Source organism: Vombatus ursinus, unplaced genomic scaffold (genome assembly GCF_900497805.2).
Source record: "Vombatus ursinus unplaced genomic scaffold, bare-nosed wombat genome assembly UNPS02001287.1, whole genome shotgun sequence".
Classification (NCBI taxonomy): domain Eukaryota; kingdom Metazoa; phylum Chordata; class Mammalia; order Diprotodontia; family Vombatidae; genus Vombatus; species Vombatus ursinus.
In genome coordinates, this window is record NW_020941065.1 from 20,049,302 (window position 1) to 20,069,505 (window position 20,204).

At 55.7% G+C, this 20,204-nt stretch overlaps 1 protein-coding gene across 8 annotated transcripts in view; it reads left to right on the top strand.

Annotated features, from left to right (window-relative positions):
- Positions 1-20,204, top strand: part of SFI1 (SFI1 centrin binding protein) — a 66,627-nt gene that overhangs the window by 42,550 nt on the left and 3,873 nt on the right. For 4 of the 8 annotated variants that reach the window (XM_027863907.1, XM_027863900.1, XM_027863893.1 and 1 more), the window contains 15 exons: positions 2,392-2,473; positions 3,393-3,571; positions 5,260-5,335; positions 5,648-5,743; positions 6,661-6,737; positions 7,306-7,408; positions 10,961-11,057; positions 11,356-11,516; positions 11,762-11,836; positions 12,432-12,506; positions 13,132-13,308; positions 13,488-13,747; positions 14,782-14,877; positions 18,186-18,384; positions 19,336-19,486. In XM_027863907.1, coding sequence (XP_027719708.1) covers positions 2,392-2,473; positions 3,393-3,571; positions 5,260-5,335; positions 5,648-5,743; positions 6,661-6,737; positions 7,306-7,408; positions 10,961-11,057; positions 11,356-11,516; positions 11,762-11,836; positions 12,432-12,506; positions 13,132-13,308; positions 13,488-13,747; positions 14,782-14,877; positions 18,186-18,384; positions 19,336-19,486 — 1,904 coding nt within the window. Of the gene's footprint in view, positions 1-2,391; positions 2,474-3,392; positions 3,572-5,259; positions 5,336-5,647; positions 5,744-6,660; positions 6,738-7,305; positions 7,409-10,960; positions 11,058-11,355; positions 11,517-11,761; positions 11,837-12,431; positions 12,507-13,131; positions 13,309-13,487; positions 13,748-14,781; positions 14,878-18,185; positions 18,385-18,694; positions 19,013-19,335; positions 19,487-20,204 lie in introns of those variants that run through there. The other 4 variants (XM_027863952.1, XM_027863925.1, XM_027863935.1 and 1 more) reach the window with 4 other exon arrangements.

The following is a 20,204-nucleotide window of genomic DNA, read 5'->3' on the forward strand; positions in this document are numbered from 1 at the left end:
GGCTAATGAGTGTCTGGGGCCAGATTTGAACTCATCCTCCTGTGTTGTCTGTATTTCCTTTTTTTTTTCAATAATTGATTTATTAATTTTTAGTTTTCAACATTCACTTCCATAAGATTTTGAGTTTTAAATTTTCTTCCTCTCCTTCCCCTCCCCTCCCCTCTCCCCAAGATGGCATGTAATCTGATATAGGCTCTACATATATATTCATATTAAGCATATTTTCACATTAGTCATGATATATAGAAGAATTAGAACTAATGGAAGGAATCACGAGAAAGAAGAAATAAAACAAAACAACAAAAGAAAAGGAGAGCAAACAGTCTGCTTCCATCTGCACTCAGACTCCATGGTTCTTTTTCCGGATATGGGCAGCATTTTCGTGAGTCTTTTGGAGTTGTCTTAGATCCTTGCATTGCTGAGAAGGGCTATGTCTATCAAAGTCAGTCATTGCCCAACGTGGCTGTTACTGTGTACAACGTTCTCCTGGTTCTGCTCACTTCATTCAGCATCAGTCCTTACAAGTCTTTCCAGGTTTTTCTGAAGTCCACCTGCTCATCATTTCTTATAGCACAATAGTATTCCGTTACATTCATATGACACAACTTGTTCAGCCATTCCCCAGTGGATGGCATCCTCTCAATTTCCAAATTCTTTGCCACCTCAAAAAGAGTTGCTCTAAATATTTTTGTACATGTGGGTCCTTTTCCCATTTGTATGATCTCTTTGGGATACAGCCCTGGAAGTGCTATTGCTGGGTCCCTTGTCTGTATTCCTTAAGGAGCTTTGAGAGATGTCTTTGGGGGTTGAAGCTAAATTGATGGCAGCATCTCTATGTGGTATTCATAGACTGCTTGGCCTTTAGAGATCAGAGCCTGGATGGGCAGAGTAGGGAAGGACGCTGTCAGTGGGCTTGGAGATCAGCTAGTCCAGGCCCCCATCTTTTCCGGATGAGTAGCCTGAGGGCCTGATCTGGGAAGGTCCTGAATAAGGTTGATGTCATTGTCTGAAACAGGACCCAGGTCTCCTGATTCCCATCCCCATGGGCTCTCCCCCATCCTCCATCCCTCTGCTCTTAGTGAGACCTGACTCTCGAAGCACTTTTCTTGTCCTGAATGACATGCCAGGTGTACCCAAGGAAACTGCCTCTTACCAGGCCGATGGAGTCACACGTCCTGCCTCACTGCTCCAGTGTCCTGCACATTGATGAGGGTGTCCAGTGGCCCCTCCCAGGACGCTGTGCCTGTGACTGAAGTGGAGGCCCAGGAGGTCCAGGGGAGCTGATAGGGGCAGATTCTGGTGTTCATGGAAGCCGCTGCCTGGGGCCCACAGAGGGCAGCTTATTCTATGTCCTGGGATTCAGCCTTGTCCCAAGACCATGAAGCCTCAGGGACCAGGGGATAGTCAGTAGAGTTTGTGGGGCAGTTGAGCACTTCCAGCCTTTGTGCATGACTGAAGTGAGTGGAATAGAGCATCTCAAGGAAGACTGAAGGCCTTGCCGTCCCTCAGGGGTCTCATAGAGCGTGTCCTGGCAGCAGCAACAGGAGACCCTTCTCACGGTTATTGTTGCTCCCACTTTAAGGCTGGACAAACGGTGACCCCGAGGGGGTAAGGGACGAGGAGACCGTGTGGTCACCTGGCCAGCTGGGCCCTCTCTGACTGTGGGTTTGGAACCAGGTGGGCTCTGGGCAGTCATCCAGCCACCAGTCCCCTCATTTTGTGGAGGCTGGGAATCCCTGTGGTCCAGTCTCAAACAGGCAGTGCAGAATCCAGTTATTTGGGGTTACTGGTTTACCTAGATGTCAGTTCTTGTCCAGAAAGGTTTGTGACCTGAGAGAAGAGCTACTTTGGCCTAAGGGACTGGGGAAGAGAAGCCTGGGGTGGACTGGGGGGAGGGGGTACCACGATTGATGGCTCCGTGGATTTGTCTTGGGCTCTGGCGGACGGTGTGGTGAAACTTCCAGGACAGGAAGCTGAGGGTGGCACAGGGGACGAGGAGGAGGGAGGGCTGGGGGTGGGGTCTGAGAGCTGTCTTCCTAGAGCCGAAGGGGGAAGAACTGGGGGCAGGGTGGGGGAGTAGCTGCAAAGGGGTCGGCTTAGGCTTGAGGTCAGAAAACACTTTGTCCCTGTGAGTGGATGGACCACTTGCTTGCCCGGGAAGCCTTTCGGGGATCAGCTGACGCAAGGGCTGACTGCCGCTGCCTCCTCCTATGCTCTGGTTCTGGGGCCGGAAGTGCTGGCCGTGCATCAGAAGGCCCGGGGCCAGTGATGTCTCCCTGGGCGGCATGGATTTCCCCTCGTGTACAGCAGGCGGTTTGTGTCAAGGGCTCTGTCCCTAAAATTGCTGGGTAAATGTCAGCCCTTTTCACTCCTCTTCCTTTTTCCTTTCAGGGAGTTGGTGACGAGATGGGCATTTGATACATGGTGGCAGAAGATGTGTCTTCAGCGAGAAACCCGATTGTCTGAGAGAACAGTAAGTAGTTTTCCCTCTGCAGCAGGAGCGGTGTGCCCGCTGGCCCTGGCCTGGCCCCCAGCCCATGCCCTGCTGTGTGCAGGGGCCCCAGAACACGGGCGGGCAGGGCATGGTCGCCTTTGTGAGGGCGGTGACTGGAGAGTTTATCTGGAACCTCTGAGGCCACGTGCTGAAGGCATTAGTTTCTCACACCTGCTGCTTAGCCAGGGCAGAGCTGCCTTCGGGCCTTCTGCTCAGCATGGCGAGGTGGGCACTCTGACGGGTATTATCCTGCCCTTCCTCAGAGATGAGGTGGGGGTGGCCAGGATTTGAACCCAGGCCCCCCAGCTCCCGTCCTGCAGCTTTGTCCAGCACTCCCTCTCTTGACTCTCCCTCCCTCCCTACTGCGTGCAGGGCGTCATTGGAGCTAGGGAGCAGGTTACAGAGACAAATAAGACGTAGGCAGGACCGTGAGTAATGAGAATGCAAGGCAGTACGATGCCAAGAAAACCTCGTTCTCTGTCATTGGCACTCATGTACTACCTTTGTGACCTTGGGCAGATCACTTACACCTCTCTGGGCCTCAGTTTCTTCTGTTTTCCAACAGAGGGGTTGATCTTTGGGTCTCCTTGTAGCCCTCGATCCATGTTCCTATGGAAACGGGAGGGAGTCGAGATCCCGACAATACCTGTTGGGGGAATCCCGGAGGGCTTTGTGAAGGTGGGGACGTTTAATTTCATTTGCAAGAATGGGTAAGATTTTGATAGGCATGATTTGGGAGGACAGTTCGAGGCTCTGGTGCCTGGGCTGCAGTGGGGAGTTCAGCTCAGCCAGAGTAGAAGGGAGCCCCTGGGACGGCATTCTGGGGCTGATCTTTCTGTTCAGAGTCTTCCTTAGCAGTGCCTTCCTCACCGGCCTCTGTTTCCCCTCTCTGTCACAGGCCATCCTCCACGCTGAGCGGCAGGTGCTTCGGCAGTACTGGTCCACATGGCGCTGGCGGGCAGCCGAGGTTTCCATGGAAAGAGGGGGCCAGGCCACGGCATGTGCCCATCACCGCCATAGACAGCTGCGGAAGACTTTCTGGATCTGGAAGGAAAACCTTCGGGCCCTCCAAGCCCAGCAAGTACCTCTTAGATTTCTCTCACACATCCCCTCCCCTGCTGGACAGCCCTTTGTCCTTGGCAACATACGGTTTCACAGTGAGTCTTTCTGAGGTTGGCTGGTGCTGCTTGACCTTAGGTTTGAAGCAGCTGAGATAGAATGGAAGAGGGGTGAAGGCCAAAAAGCAGGGAGCAGAGGCCAGAGGAGGGGGTGGAGCTGGAGGGCAGCTCCCCAGGGAGAGACCAGAGGGTTCTCCTGGGCCACCTCCCCCAAAGCCCTGAGCCAGGAAGGATGGAAGAGGGGAGAGATCGTGCCCCCACTAGGCGCTGGCCTGGTCAGGCTGCCCCCAAATGTTGCAGCCGGCTGCAGGGGCCCATCCTTTGGAAAAGATGTGGTCCCTGCCGAGTGCCATGACCGAGGTGCTTGGGGACCTGAAACTAGGTCTGAGGAGGTCAGTGGAAGGAGCTGGTGAGGGGCGTGAGAGCCACACCCAGGTGTCTAGGGTGGTTGAGGAGTTAGCTGTGTTCTGCTTGGCCCCAGAGGGTGGCAGAGAAGGAGGTACAGTGTGGCCTGGCGCTTCTAAAGAGGTCTTGAATGCAGCTTATTTCCTCAAGGCTCCTTTCAGTGGAGGCTCAGTGAGGGGTGGTGGCCCCTCCTCAGGGATGTGGGGGGAGAGCTTCCTGAGTCGGGTGGGGCAGCTTCTCCAGACCAGCTATGTGAGCTTGCACAAATCCCGCACCACCACCCTGACCTTTGGGGTCCTCCTTGGGAAGGTGAGCCTGGGAACTTCTGAGGTCCGGCCTCTGAGATGCTGATGGGGTCCCGAGAGGCATGCCTACTCACTGGGAAAATTTGCCTGGCCTCCATGTTAAATCGGCCTCTTTGGCCCTCCTGCCTTGCTCTGGGCTTGGCCCAGTGGGGCCCATTTATGCAGCCCTGCACACACTTAGGAGAGAGAGCTCCCGTGGCCCATAGGGGTCTTCAGGCTGAAGTCCAGATCCTTCAAAGGATCCTGTCTGGGCACAGACTTAAGGCCCTTCAGGCCCTGGTTTCGTCTGTTTGATGAAGTTGCTCTCATGCTCTGTCTGGCGTTCAAGGCCCTGCCCAACCCTGGCTCATGCTGCTGTCCCCCTTACCTTATGGTCACCCAGGAGACTTAGCTGCCCTCTAGTCCAGTCTCTGCAGGAAGAAGACCCCCCCGAGGTGGGAGCTGGGTTCCCCCTAAACCTTCCCGTTCCCTGTCCTTCTGGTCCTGCTCTCTTTCTCCACGTCTTCTCTTGTTCCTTCTCCCGTTCTTAGCACTGACTCCCCTGCCTCTGGTCTCAATCCCTTGACACTGGCCCCTTCCTCCAAGATCTGGCTCCATCCCTCCTTCCTTGGGCTCCTTCCTCCACATAGCTTTTGCTGACCTTTGCCCTGCTGAAAGCGACCTCTTTATCAAGCTTTCAAGTATCTTCCTGATTCAGGATCCTGGCAGCCAGCCGAAAGCACTGACCTCCAGGACCCCCGGAGCCTTCCAGGGTTTGACTAGCCCCATGAGGGCACACCCCAGGGGAGGGAGCACCGGTCCAGCTTGGGTTTCACGGGTTCTCATGCTGCATCTCAAAGCTCCTGTTCCTCCTAGGGATCCGGGTAGAAAGGAGGGCTGGAGGTTTGGGCCCAGGCTATCTGGCCAAACCAACGTTTGCCCCCTTTCCCTCTTTCAGGCAGGCCGGGGAGATGAGGGCTGCAGTGTTCAATTCGGATCTGCTCCTACGCTTGACCTGGAGCAAGTGGCGAGAGGTGAGCCACAGGCAGCCCTGGGCGACCTGCCCGGGTGACCTACCTGGGGAGGCGCCATCAAAGGGTATCACCCAGAGCCAGGCCCTGCAGGGATGACACCTATGGCCGCCCTGCCCTCAGCCTGCCCCGGTGCCTGGGTTCCTCCTGGTCCCCTTGGAATGGAATGCCCAGAAGAAGGTCCCTATCTCCCCCGCCCCCAGCCTCTCTCCCCGCTGTCTGGCTACTGTGCCCCTTCTCCATTCATGTTTCCCTTCTCCTGTGTGTGTGTGTGTGTGTGTGTGTGTGTGTGTGTGTGTGTGTGCGTTCCTCTAGTACATGGCCCTGCAGAACGTGAAGTGGCAGAAGGTGGCTCGTGCCGATCGTCATTACCGTCAGGTGCTGCTGCGCAGGGCCTTGGCCGCATGGATGGTAGGAGGCTTTCCTCTTCTCTGGCCCCAGGGCCCATACCACAGGCCTGCCCTCCCACCTGCTCCGTGTGGCCTCAGGCCAGCATTGTCCCCTCTGAGCCTCACTTCCTCTTGTCTACAAGCAGCCTGTTAAGTGCGAGGTGTACAGAGGTAACAGTAGGTGTCTGCCCTCGGGGAGCTCCCATGTGCCCACAAGCTCTAGCCAGGGCCAGCTGATGGAATCTCAGCAGGACGATGCCCTCAGTGAGGAGGCAGCCAGCAGGGCCTTCTGCGGAAGGAAGGCCGAGTTGAGTGGAGATAAGGAGGGAAAGTGGATCGTGTTCTAGGCCTGGGGGAGATCCGGAGGAGGCCAGAGACAGAAGAACAGCTAGGAGGCCCCGGGTGGTAGAGTCTGTGGAGGAGGCCAGGAACAATGTGGCTGAAAGAGAGGGCCCTCTGTGGGGCACTCTGGCATGGCCTGGCCATTTTAGCCTCGGGCCCGGCCCAGTTAAACTTCACAGGATCCCTTTTGAACCCCTGGGGACTTCTGACGTCACCAGCTTCTTGTTGACTCAGGTCCATCCAGGGGCCGTACTCTCAGTACTCTCAGAGTACTGAGAACTCTGGAAGCCTTCTCCATGTAGGCCCTGGATGAACAGGGGCCGCCCTGCCTGAGGGCAGAGATGAGCCTTTATCCAGTCTGGGGCTCCTAATGTGTCCCAAGAGAAGTATCCCAGAGGCAGGTGGGCTGGCCATTGGTCCCGGGGTCAAGCCCTGTGGCTGAAAGAGCCCGGCTTCTCCGGCCATGCCCTCGGCGGCAGGGGATACATAAGACCCTTTTGGATTTGGGGGCAGGCCCAGTGGACCAAGACCAAGGAGGGAGATGTTGGGTCCACGGCCTGGGCTCTTGTGGTGAACCCCAGGCTTTCTTTCCTGCAGACTTATCAGGGCAGGGTCAAAGCCATCCTGCGCCAGGTGGCAGAGAGAGAAGATCAGCATCACCGGGAGCTCTTGTGGTAGGTTCCCCCAGGTGCCTGCCAGCCTTCATTGCTGTTTCCTCCGAGACTTGGGCATTAGCAGCATCCCCGGGTCTCCTGTGCTCAGAGTCATAGGGGCACATGCACGTTGCATTTATTAAGTACCTGCAGTGTGCAGAGCCTGGAGTCAGGGTGCTGCATTCAGCCCATGACTGTAAGGAGCCCAGAATCTAGTAAGGGAGAAGATACCAGCCTCTTTGACCTGAGAAGCAGCCAGCCGGTCACTTCAGTGACCATCTAGTAAGCTCTGCTAGGTGTCAGACCCCGTGCTAAACTTCAGAGGTACAAAGGCCAAAGACTGTAGAGGTCAGAGAATAGCGTCTTCTGCTTGGGCAGTTTGAGAAGTGCCTGGTCCACGCTGTGTTGTTTTGGGGGGGGCTCTCTGATGTCGGAGTAGGGGCTGGCTGCCCTCGCCCTCACACATCTCTTGGAGGTGTGTTGCCTGCCTAGATGTCCAGGGCTTCCCCAAACAGGCTTTTGGGTGGGGGGACCCAGGCTGAAGGGAGGAGCACGACTGCTCAGCTGCTCTCTCTGCTTTGCCTTTTAGGTGGGTGTTTCATCTCTGGAGAGAAAACGCCGTGGCCCAGATGGAGGAGGCCAGGAAGACGTTCCAGGCTGAGGAGCACTACAGAAGAGCCATCCTTTGGAAGGTGTGCTGAGGGCTGGGACTGGCCAGGTAGCACTGGCCAACGAGGGGGGGCACAGGCCCTGCCTCAAGGTCAGGGAAGGGAGAAGAAGCCTGGTCTCCTTTTGCCAGGGATCCTGGCAGGGAGGCCATGAATGTCTGATGGTCCCCGTGGTGCAGATGACCAAACCACAGGGCAGAGAGGGGAGGGGACAGTGATCGAGCCAGGCAGCAGGAAAACTGGGCTCCCCTAACATGGCTCTTGAAAAGAGGGCTGTATGTCTGAAACACTGGGCCAAAGTTAGAGTACGTTGCGCGTGTGTGTGTGTGTGTGTGTGTGTGTGTGTGTTCCAGCTAGAGTGCCTGGGGGGTGAGTTGTTGGGGAAGGAGCCGTGGCTTTACTTTCCATCTTGCCAGGGATTGTCTGCCTGTGGGCATCCTGCTTCTTAACTTGTCTGAGCCTCAGTTTCCTCCTCTGTGTGATGGAAGTGATGATATTTATGGACCCAGTAGTGATATTACTATATATAATAAAGGATGTAAAGGACATAAACAGTGTGACAGCTTTTGGGGGCATAGTTCCAAATTACTTTGCAGAATGGTTGGACCAGTTTACAGCTCCACCAACAATGCATCAGTGTACCAGTTTTTCTACGTCCCCTCTAGCATTTGTCATTTTCCTTTTTTCTTCACGATGTCATGAGTATAAGGTGGTACTTCAAAGTGGTTTTAATTTGCATTTCTCTAATTATTAGTGTTTTAAAGCATTTTTTCATATGGCCATTGCTCGCCTTTGTAAACTGCCTATTCATGTCCTTTGATCATTTATCAGTGTGAGTGGCTCTTGTAAATTTGACTCTGTTGCCAGTATATCTTGGAAATGAAACCTTTATCAGAGAAACTTGCTGCAAAGATTTCCCTCCTTGGTTTCCTGCTTCTCTTTTCATTTTAATTGCATTGATTTTGTCTGTGCCAAAACTTCTTAATTTTATGAATCAGAATTATCTATTTTACCTCCTGTAAAGCCTCTCTAATTGTTATCCTTAGATGTGTCAGGTAATTTCTTCCATGTACCACTAATCTGCTCATGATGTCTCCCCTTATGTCTAAATCCTGCACCCATTTTGAGCCTCTCTTGGTAGATGGTATGAGATGTTAGTCTCTGCCTGGGTTCTGCCAGGCTGCTTTCTGGTTTTCCCAGCAGTTTTTGTCAAAGTGAGTTCTTGCCCCATGGCGGGGATCTTTGGGCTTATCAAGACCCCAGGTTACTGTGCTCTCTTGCTTCTGTATATTGTGTCCCTGATCTGTTCCACTGATGGGCGTCTGTCTCCTCCCCGGTACCAGGTTGTCTGGGTGATCCGGCTTCATAGGACAGTTTGAGATCGGGACGGCCAGGCCCCACCCCCCTCCGACTTTTTTTTTTTCCATTGGTTCTCTTGATACTTTTGACCTTTCGTTCCTCCAGATAAATCTTGTTGTTATTTTTTCTAGCTCTGTGAAGTAATTCTTTGATTTGCGTGGCACTGAATAAGTAAATTAGTTTAGGCAGAATTATCATTTTTTCACATTAGTTTGGCCCACGTATGAACAGTTAATGTTTTTCCAGCTCTTTATCTGTCTTTATTTGTGTGTTTTATAATCGTGTAGGCCATTGCTGGGGGCAGCTGGGTGGGATTCAGGGAGACTCCTCTTCTTGAGGTCAAATCCAGCCTCAGACAGACACTTAACTAGCTGTGTGACTCCGGGCAAGTCACTTGACCCTGCTTGCCTCCATTTCCTCATCTGTAAAATGTGCTGGCGAAGGAAATGGCAAACCACTCCAGTATCTTTGCCAAGAAAACCCCCAGACTGGGTCGGGAAGAGCCAGACAAGACTAATGACCGAACGGCCACAAGGCCATTTCTGGAACTTGTTCCTTGTTCGGCCACAGTGGGTCTACCCTCACTTGTGACCGTGCCTCTCACCCTGGATCTGTGACCCAGGCCTGGGTCTGGGTGATGGAGGTTCCAGGTGACACCTATTCCTGTGCCTAGGACAGTTTCAGGGTTCCCTGGCATTTCTCCCCGCCCCAGTGCTTCCTCCTCTCGTGTCTGCTGGGGTCCTTCCCCCGCTCTCGACATTCCTGGACAACCTGGCGCTTGCCCACACACCTCTCTGCCTTTCTCCAAGCCTCCTTTGACCTTCGGGGTCAGAATTCTGCCTGATGGCTGGGCTGGGGTGCCTCCCTCAGCCTCCCCGGGATCTCTCAGTTGCTGCAGCCCGTGACTTTTTCTCTGTCCTCATCCTTGCCCCTTCTGTGGCCTCCTCTCTCGTGGTGCTCCTCACAGCTGCCCACCGTCAGCGACCCTCACAGCTCGCTCTCTCCTACGTCCTCTTCCCTTTTTCTCCCAGCTTCTTTTTGTGTTGGTTTTCTCATTTCCCAGGGGTTTCGTTTTCTGATCTGTGCTGATGATGTCGTGTTTTTCTGCCCCTTCAGCCCTTCTCTCTGTCCTGGACTCCAGGCTCATATTGCCCAGTGGACATTTCAGCTTGGGTGGTCCATAGCTACTTGAGCTCACAGCACATCCAGCAAAGACCCTCCCCTCTTGCCACCTTGCTTGTGACTTTGGAGGGTGCCCCCGGGCCCAGCCCCTCAGAGACCCTTCTCTTCCCCTCTCCGCATCCAGTCAGCCGCCACATGCGTCCCCTTCTTGCTGGTCTTGGGCCTAACTGAGACTGACGTCAGCACCTCTTGCCAGGATTGCTGCAGCCACGTCCCAATTAGACTCCATTCCTGGAGCGCCCGAGGCCGTGCCATCTACACCTCAGAATTGGGCTTGGCTTCAGCTTCCTTTTGTGTCTTCTTGTCCCCAGTCAGAGTGAGAGGTTCTTGAGCCAGAACATCTTGGGTTTTCTCTTTGTATTCACCTTGCTTAGCACGGTGCTTGGCACAACGTAATCACTGCTTTTTCCTTCATTCAGATTCTTCCACATTTCAGGCCAGCTTCCACTCAGCTGCCAAAAAGGTTTTGCTAAAGTGCACGGTCTAGCCCCAGGCCACCCTCCTAGACTCCTGCAGCTCCCTCCAGCCTCCAGCGTCACAGGGAAAGTCTTCCGGCACGGTGGGCCCTTCTGGTGGGCCCCTTCGCGTCTTCCGCGTCCCCTTCCCGGGCATCCCCATTGCCATCGTCCGCTGGCTTTGGACGTCACACAGCACTCTGCTTTTGCCCGGGCTGCCAGCCGTGCCTGGAAAGCTCTCCCTCATTGCCTCCTAGACTTCCTGCTTCCTTCCACACCCCCTGCCTCCTGCGGCAGACTCCTCCCATGCTCCCTGCACCGGCACCTGCCATTTTCAGGCTACTGTCCGTCTACTCTGCATTTATTTTGGATATTCAGACTTAGATGTGTTTGTTGTCTTCCTTGATAGAATGTAAACTCCCGGAGGGCAAGGACTGCTTTTGCTCTCTTTGTGCCCCCAGCACTTGGCACCTCGTTAGTGCATAATAAATACTTATTGGTTGATAGGTTTGCCAGCACCCATTTGGGAAGCGAGCATTAAAGGCGCCTTCCTCTCTTGGCTCATTCCTCCTTTCTGCAGGTGACCATCCATTGGAGGGACACAGCATCGCTGAGGATATACTCCCGGCAGCAGGACGATGTGGCCATCACGGAGGCCAGGAAGCGGTGGGAGCGAGGTGAGGGAGGGGCTGGCTGGCAAAGTGAGTTTGCTACATGCCCTGCCTCCCTCCAGTTGTTCCCTCTTTGGAGAGTTTAGGCGAATCCCCAGATCACGGTAGAAGCCGTCTAAAGGGTGCTTTGGTCCCATCTTCGTTTTCCTGGCACAGAAGTGGGGCTCAGTAAGCGGGGGTGACTTAGCAGGAAGGGGGATGGGCGCCACGGCCTGGGGGCTCTCTAGCCCTCGAAGGTGGCTGGGTGTCTTCAGCCCCTCTGACCTTCCCCAGTGCTGTCCTCACTCGGTTTTGGTCGCCCTAGGTCGTCTCCGAGCCTCGTTTCAGCGCTGGCGGGAACATGGCCAGAGGGCTTCCCTGCACAGAGCCCAGCTGCAGCGGGCTGCTCAGCACCATGGGAGGAGGCTGCTGCAGACCTGCTTGGCCCGCTGGAAGAAGTACCACTTGGCGTGTATCCGGAAGATGGTGAGCCGCTGCTGGAGCCACGCCTGGAACCCAGCACATGGGAAGGGTCCCAGATGAGACCAGGCCGGGGAGGTTAGGGGCAGGGGTGGGGCTGGCTGATTGTGATTGCTCCTGGAACCAGGGGCTAGTTTTTCCTTTCAGTGGAATCCACACCCAAGTCCAGGGAGAGTGTAGAGCCTATCGGGCCTTGAGGCGTGGCATCCCTGGAGCGCTGGGAGCCAGCCCCCTTGTTGCTCTCTCCTTAGCTCCTGCAGAGGCAGGGTGTCCAGCTGATGGCTCAGAGACTCAGCCGCTCCTCCTTCTCCATGTGGAAGTGCCAGGTGGGCAGCCTGTGTCCTCTCCTCTGTCCACGGCCCTCGTGCGCTCTTTGGGGAACCAGTGGGAAATCAGGGCCTCTGGTCTTTGGTGGGTTCTGCCCCAGCAGAAAGCATGACGAAGGCACTTGTCCTGATGCAGTGTGGGGGGTCCTTGGGGCGTCATCTGTCCCATCCTCCCTGATCGCTGGGGCTTCCAGTGGGAGAGTACCTCCTGCGTCACTGTGGAGGCCCTGCATGCTGGCATGCACTTCTGCTCCTGCTTGGACCCCAGCCCCTCCTCTCTCTGCTCTCTCTCCTCTTCCACCCGGGCTGTCACTCTGGGGTCTCTCTGTTTCACCGTGTGTCTCTTTGTCTTTCTCCCTCCTCTCTGTCTCTCTGTGTCTGTCTCCCTCTTGTCTGTGTCTTTGCCTCTTCCTCCACATCTCTCTGTCTGTCCTCTCCCTTTCTTTCTTTCCCTCCTCTCTCTCTCTCTGTCTCCTCTTCTCTCTCCTCCTTCCCCCTTCCTCGCTCCCTCTCTTGTGCTTGCCCTCTCTGAGCTGCCTTTGTCTTCTCCTTGGGCCGTCGGTGGCATGTCTGACCCCTCGTCCTTGGCCTGCAGCTTGGGGAGAAGCAGCGGGAGCAGCAAGCCACCGTTCGGGCTCTCTGGCTTTGGTCTTTCACGCTGCAGGGAAAGGTAGGTGGCCCCGGCCCCAAACGGGGCGCTCACTCCCTTCGTCCTGGGCTCTGGCTCCAGGCCTCCTAGAACAGGAGACCTGTTTGACAGGAGGATTCCCGGACCGAGGGCAGGAGTGGGGGCGAGTGGCCCAGGTGACATGTGAACCTCCAAAGCCAGGCCTCCTTCTGCTTTAGCAGGATCGTGCCCCTGGCCCTCTCCCCTCATAGGAGCCCTGTCACAGAGCATAGTGCCCGGCCTGTCACTACTTGGTGCTAAGTGTGTGTGGAATTGATTTGGAGACTCGTGAATGCCCTGATGTCACACTCACCTTGCAGGCCTCCTCTCTGGCGGGGGGGTGGCGGGGCCCTGGACAACCTGGGGGCATTACCCACAGCCTTCCTGTGCTGCCTCGCTCTGTGACATGAGGAGGCTGGACAGCCTGGTCCCCGAGTCCTTGGTGGCACTCCTGAAGCTTCTTCATGCTCATGTGGTGCTTCTAGATATGCATGTCATGCCCAGAGACCTCGTAGCGGTCCTGGGACCTGCTTCCTAGGCTCTGCTGTGCAGGGAACATGGCCGTCCTCCCTCGGTTCTGAAGCCCACCCACGTTGCCCTGTGGTCACGTGGGCTTCCTTTGTTGAAGGTTTGGGACGCGTGGCTGGGATTTGTGCTGGAGCAGAGGAGGAAGAAAGCCCGGCTGGAGCGGGCCGCGCTGGCCTACCACGGCAGCCTGGTTCACGAGGGCGTTACCCGCCTCCTGAGGTTCGTGGCTGGCATGAAGAGCTTCCGTGGGCATTTCCACGCCCAGCACCAGGCCCAGGTAAGGACCCCGTCTTCTCCTCGAGCGTTTTCCTTTGCTCCTGATGGTCAGACAGGCTGGGCGGGGGAGGCATGTGGAGCCTCTGTGTCGCTCATAGCAGGTGACTGGAGCCACGAGGAGGCTGGGGCCCGCAGGGGCCTGCTCTGGCCTTAGGACGGGGATCACTGTGTGTTGGGCAGGTGGCCCGCAATCTGCACCAGGTTGTACATCGGTGTGCTACACTCTGGAAGCACAAGGCCTTGGCCAAGGACAGATCCTGCTCCCCAGCAGCTGCATCCCAGAAGAGAGTGACATTTGAGGTCCCCGTTACTGATGCCCCCCCTACTGCCACCGGGGAAGCTGCTGTGGACGCAGAACAGTCAAGAGCACCTCAGAGACCCAGCGGGCATTGGGGCTGGCCACTTCAGCTGGCTTCTGGAGACCCCTACCTCCTTGACCTGTGAGTGACCCTGTCTAGTTTGCTGAGTGGTCTGTCCTGCCGGGGGCCCTGCCCGCCCCCGTCTCGAGCGTTTTCCCCAGTGTCCTGGGCCTGGCTCTGGCCTGTAGCTGTCCAGGGACCCCCAGGCCACTTGGGGCCCCCTGCAAGCCCTCCTTTCCTAGTCAGGCGTATCCATGATGTATTTCCGGCCACTTATTAAGTGCAGGTCACTGTGAGCACTGCATCAGTTGGCTGACCCACTGCTTGGCCCCCTGCCCTTGGGGTCCCTGGCAGGTTTCCAGCTGCCCCCCGAGCTCAGACAGGAGAAGATCTTAATGTTAGGTTTGGTCAGGGTTTCTGAAGCTGACAAAGTTGAACGTGGTTTTTTCCTCATTCTTTTCCCCCTCCTCCTCTGTGCTTTCCCCCACCTTTCTAAGCCTGCTTTGGCTGACCCCTTGGCCTTCCAGGGTCCTCAAAGAAAAGAACCGAACTCACCCCTGTGACTGGTGATTCTGCCCCAAAGCCTCGACTGGGGAGGGGCGTGACAGGATGGGGACGTGGGGGAGGAGGGAGGCTTCTGTCGGCTCTTATGTAGTCCTGGAGTCGCTGTGGAACTGAGTCAGCAAACTATTATAAAGTCCCTACTATGCACCAGGCACTGGGCCAAGTGCTGGGGATACAGAAAGGAAGGTACAAAAGGAAGGATACAAAAAGTCTCTGCCTTCAGGGAGCACCCATTCTACTGGGGGAGACAGCCTGCAAACAGCTGCGTGCAAGCATACAGGACAAACAGGAAGTAATGGGCAAAGGGAAGGCTTCCTGGGGGAGGCGGGCTTTGACCTGGGACCCGAGGCAGAGAGGACAGGCCCTGGCTCACCTGTTGTTACAACCTTGGCCAAGTCCTCAGCGTTGGCCTCTGGTAGATGAGGGGACTGGAATGAGAGATCTGGAGAGTGCCAGGGCCGAAGTGCTGGCAGCCCCTGGCCTCCCCCTCTAACCCCCCCAAGTTCCAGAAGTGCTGGGTCAGCAAGCTTGTGCCATCTGTGTCTTCCCAGGAACGTCGTCCGGCCTGTAAGGAAGCAGCCTCGTTGTCCCGACTTCCTCCTGGACTCTTTGGAGAGGGACAGCGCCGCTGGGCGCCTACGTCCTGGGTAAGGGGGAGAGCACACTGCTTTCAGCAGCCTGAGGAAGGCAGTTATCCCACGGTGCAGATGGGGAGACTGAGGCCTCGCAGGGGAAGCAACTCTGTGCTGAGGGCCAGTGTTGGGGTGGTGCTTAGGACTCGGTGACCACGGGGGCCCTGCTGGGGCTATGTGCCCTCTGTGGGCCTGTCCAGTGCCCAGGTCTCCATCTCCATGGGTGCTTCTCGCCCTGGGCTGACCTGGCCGGCAGAGGGGCAGCCGTCCCCTTCCTCCCTCTGCCCCCAGTGAAGGCCAGGCCAGTCTGTGCTGAGTCCAGGGAGAGCAGGCTTCATCCTGACCCATTAAGGACAGTTCAGGTGGGCCAGGCAGAGAAGGCCGTGGCCAAGAGCCACTGGCCGGGAGAGTCCAGGACTGTTTCCTGGTAACTGTTGTTCTAGTTTGGGCTTTTTTCTGGCCAGTTAGATCTAGATCTCACACCCAGCAGAGGCCAAGTGTTAGCAATCCAGCAACAAGCATTGATTAAGCACCTGCTGTGTATCAGGTCCAGATTTGGTCCTTGTCCCCAGGGAATTGAGGTGAGAGATGCTATTAGAATCCTGCCTTAATTCCTCCTCTGCAAAATGGGAATCAGACTACGGAAGCCCTTGACGCACCCCCTTGTGCTCAATTCCATTTTCCCATTTTCCTGGAGGTTGTCCAGGGGTGCGACCACCGAGGCAGAAAGAACTCAAGAGACCAAGGTGTTTGGGAGGGAGAGCGCCTTCTGGTGACGGAGACCAGAGCGCATATGCTTTCTGAAGGCTGACTCGGAGAAGCTGGTGGCTCCTTGGCTGGCACGAGGCAGAAGAGGAGCCCTCTGGGGGCCCTGGCTCTCCTCGGCAGGAGGTTCTACTGGGTGGCAGGGAGCAGGCGCCCGCTCCAGAGCTTTGGAGAGAGGTGGGGAGGAGACGTGGGCCTAGGTTTGGTCAAAGGCCACTTAAAACCCAATGAAGAAAAGTCATTCCAGAAGGAATGGGAGACGTTAAGAAGGGGATGGTGAAGACGCAAAGGAAGACCAATGTGGATCCTTGGGAACTTCCCAACGAGCTTCAAATTAAAAAATTAATCAGCAGGCATTTGTGGAGCACTTGCTGCCTGCCAGGCACCGTGCTTGACATGAGATATAAAGAAAGGCCAATAAAGAGAAAGGAAGAGCCTCGGCCGTGAGAGCTCAGAAACTCAGCAGGGAGACAATTGGTGCATCCCCAGCAGGCCCCCAGGAGAAGGAAGGCGACCTTCAGGAGAAAGGCCTGGAAGACTGAGGAGACCAGAAGCCGGGGTGCTGCAAGACAGAGGCCTGGAGACAGGAGACGGAGCCTCGGGCTGGAGGAACACGTGGCAGGGAGACCCCTTTCCTGGATTGTAGAGCGTGTTGAGGGGAGAAGACTGGAAAAGTGGGAGCTCCCAATCAGGTGACTCCCGTGGATCCTGCCTTCGTGGACATGGAGAGACCTGGCAGATGTGAGCCACCTTTAGGACACTCGAAAGATCATGGACAGGAGAGATCCTATGAGATTGGAAAAGGACAGATGTCCCAGTTTTCTTTTCTTTTAACTACATTTTATTTTTTTCAGTTAACAAGTGTTTAGAAGGAGAGTGTCTACAAACTCTAAACCAATGAGATTGACTTTGGTTCTCACCCACGTCAAAAAGATGGTTGGCTGACTCCAGAGAGGGAGGCAGTGCTCCCAGGGGACCATAAGCCCTTGCTCAGACAAGCCTGATTTCACTTTTGGACTGGGTTACTTAAGTATTAGAGATGAAGAATGATGTGACCACAGTCTACCTAGCTTTAGCAAAACTGTCGTAGAGTGGCACAATATTCTTGTGGCGGGACACACTCGGAACTGGTTGGACAAGCAGACCTCTGGACGTTCAGTAGGAGTTCCGAGTCCATGTGGCAGGAAGCGTCCAGGGGAGGAGCCCAGGGATCTGGGCCGGGGCCCATGCGGCTCCACATTTTTACCAGTGACTTGGATAAAGTCCTCGTCTGCTCATCAGATGTCCTAGAAACATTAAGCTGGGAGGGATCGCACCCTTGGGCTGCATAGAGACAGGCCGGAACTGAAAGCCTGCTGTTCACTGCTCTCATCAGATTTCGTCTGGAGTATCAACCTCCATTCTATGCCTCCTCCATTTTAAAATATGCTTTTATTTATTTTGTTAAGTATTTCCTACTTAACAATTTTTTAAAATTCTGAGCTCCAAATTCCCTCCCTCCTGCCCTCCTTGAGAAGGCAAGCAACCTGATATCAGTTATACATGTGCAGTCATGCAAAACATCTCCATGTTACCACGTGCAAAAGAAAAAACGGACAGAAAACTGGAACACGAACAATCCAGAAAGTCGAAGTCTGCTTTGGTCTGCATTCAGAGCTTGGAGGCGGAGAGCGTTCTTCATCATGAGTCCTTTGGAGTTGTCTTGGATCACTGTCCCAGTCAGAGCAGTGATGTCATTCACGGTTCTGTCCTACAGCGTCGCTACCACTGTGTACGGGGTTCTCCTGGTTCTGCTCACTTCCCTTTGCATCAGCTCACCTAGGACTTCTAAGGTCTTTCTGAATCATTTCATACAGCACAGTCATCCTCCATCACAACCACAGGCCGCAGCTTGTTCAGCCATTCCCCAGTGGATGGACATCCCCTCAGTTTCCTTGTTTGCCATCACCAAAAGAGCCGCTAAGATGTTTTTGTACGTTGGATCCTTTTCCCTTTTCTTTGCTCTCTTTGGGGTACAGACCTCCGAGGGGTATTGTTGGGTCGAAGAGTATTTATTATGTGTCCTCTTTTAAGAAGGTCATTGATGAGCTCAGATGAGTTCAGAGGGGGCTGTTGGGTGGGAAAGGGCTTTGAGGTGAGGTCATGTGAGGACCTGCTGAACAGAGGTTTACCTGGGAGAAGTGACATCCTGCTGGGCCGGGGATGGGAGCTGCCTTCAGGGATTGGGGGGAGTGCCCCTGTGAGGAGGGACGTGGCTTTCTCTGCTTGGTCCCCGAGGGGCATACATCACCAGGAGTGATGGGAGGAGGCTTCCTACTCTACCCTGAAGTGTGTGCTGCCCACAGGCAGACCTTCCTCACAGTGAGAGCGGTCCCCAGGGGGATGGGTCACCCTGAGAGGCAGCAGGTGCCCCTTCCTCTATACGCCATAGGGCGGGTTATGATGGGGAACTTTGGGGTAAGTGTGGGTGGACACTGGACGTTGAAATCACCACTCACCTTAAGATTCTGTGTGATTTTTGTAATAATGTCTTGACTGACTGACTTTCTGTGTCTTAGGCTTTTGGCAGAAACAGCTGTGCCCCTCTTCCCTGCCCAGCCTAGCCCCTCTGCCACTCTGGTGGCACCAGGACCCAGCATCAGGACCTGCACAGAACCCAGGGGCCTCCCAAAGCCTCCTGGCCACAGGCCCCTCCACGCCGAGGCTACGCTGCCTCCCCCCTCCTCCACAGCAGGTGACCGAGACCTGATAAAAAGTGTGAGTTGCTTCAGGGACCTGTTGACCCTCCCTCCCTTTCCCTGACTTCCTCCTGTGGCTGTCCGGGGATGAGCCCTGGGTAGGAAGTCTTCCCCGCGTCTGCCGCAGTATCATCCCCCGGTCTCTGGACCACATGCCTAGAAGAAGAAGCCATAGGTAGATGCCGGAGAGTAATCACACACATATCATGAAGGTTTTGTCCCTTCCCAGAAAGGTGACGTGGCTCTTTTTGTCTTCCCTGTTCTTGGCCTGTCTTTGGCCTCCTCTTCCCCGTCTTGATCCGCACCCGCTGCCTGGGACGGGCCTCCAGGCTTTTCGAGAGGCAAGGACAATATGGCCGGATATTTTGTTCCATGCAGTTGAAGTCCAAAAGGCTCCCAAAGCCTCCAGCTCCTCGGTCGGCTTCTGAGTTTTTCTTCTGGTGTGGGAGCCTGAGGACTGCCCCGTTCCCAGCCTCTCTTGGCCTTGTCCCCAGGCGGATGTGGTGGAGAGTTACGTGACCTGTCCTTGGTCCCTTACGGTCCTGACTGAGAGGAAGGCAACAGGTCAGGGACCAGCTGGCTCTCAGGAAAGGAACACATTCTTTCATCCTGGTCCTGGCTTGTCAGCGCTGGCGGGCTGGGGGGCCCGACACTCCAGGGAGGCGGTGCTCCCCACAGCGAAGCCCGGCCATTCCCTGGGGATCTTGTGATTAGAGGAGGAAGTTCATTCGCGGTAGAAGGCATCTTGGAGAGATGGGCATTTCCACTTCTTCCCCCCAGACTCCCTCATTGTCCGAGGCCTGGAGGGGTAAGGATTCATCTGGAGCTGGGCTCTGACTCCGCATGCAGTGTGCCATGTGGCAGAGCTTCTCATCACACTTGCCCTAGGAGGGTGGCACCAGGTTCCTGCTTCCCCACCTTTTGCCCCAGCCCCCAGAGAGGGAGGTCATCTTGTGTCCTTGCCTTCCAGCCTGCCGTTGGGCTAGCTCCCTCTGAGCCGGGCCCCCGAGAGCCTGCGGCTATTGCTGAGACAGGGCGTCCCCAGCCTGGTGGCCACCTGCTTCTTCCCGAGGACTTCCTAGGGAACAGTGGGAGGCCCAGTCTGGGCCTGGAAGCTTCAGGTAGGTGGTGCCCTGGGACACGATGTAGATGGCGCCGTGACCTCTCTCTTCTTGCCTGGCTGCCATAGGCCCAGATTCGGAGGCCAGGAGAGCACAGCGTCCCCAGGGAGGTCTGAATGCCAGCTGGGTAGTTGTGGGCAGGCCTCACGCTATCCCGAGTAGCCAGCCCTCCCTCTGTGCTCTCGCCACATGTATCTTGGCCCTGTGTCTGGGGGCACGTGGAGCTCGAGGTGGAGTCACCAAAGCTTCTGTGGGATACGCAGGGTGGGAAAGTGCTCAGGGCTGCCTCCTCACACGCTCTCCAGTGCAGAAGCTGGTTTTGTGAGCCTCGGGACCCAGAGGCCTTCCCTGGGCCGCCCTGCCCTGGCAGCCTTCCTTCCAGGGGCCTGTCCTCGGGCCCATTTGGTTTGCAGAAATGCTTTGGCGCAATGAGAGGCGCCCTAGGACCAAGGGACCCTTGAGACCACTTCGTGTTAGCCCCGCTTTTTACAGAGGAAGAAGCCGTGGCCCAGAGAGTTCAGTGACTTGCCTAAGGTCTCACAGGTGCCAAATAGAACTGGATTTCTGTCGTCAAATCCCTTGTCCTCCATGAAGGGTTTTGTGGTCCTGATGTCAGTGGGAGAGAGAGAACAAACAGGCCTACTGTGCGCCAGGGACTGCCAAGTGCTTCACAAATTTTTGATCCTCACAGCAACCTCGGGAGGTTGGGGCTATGATG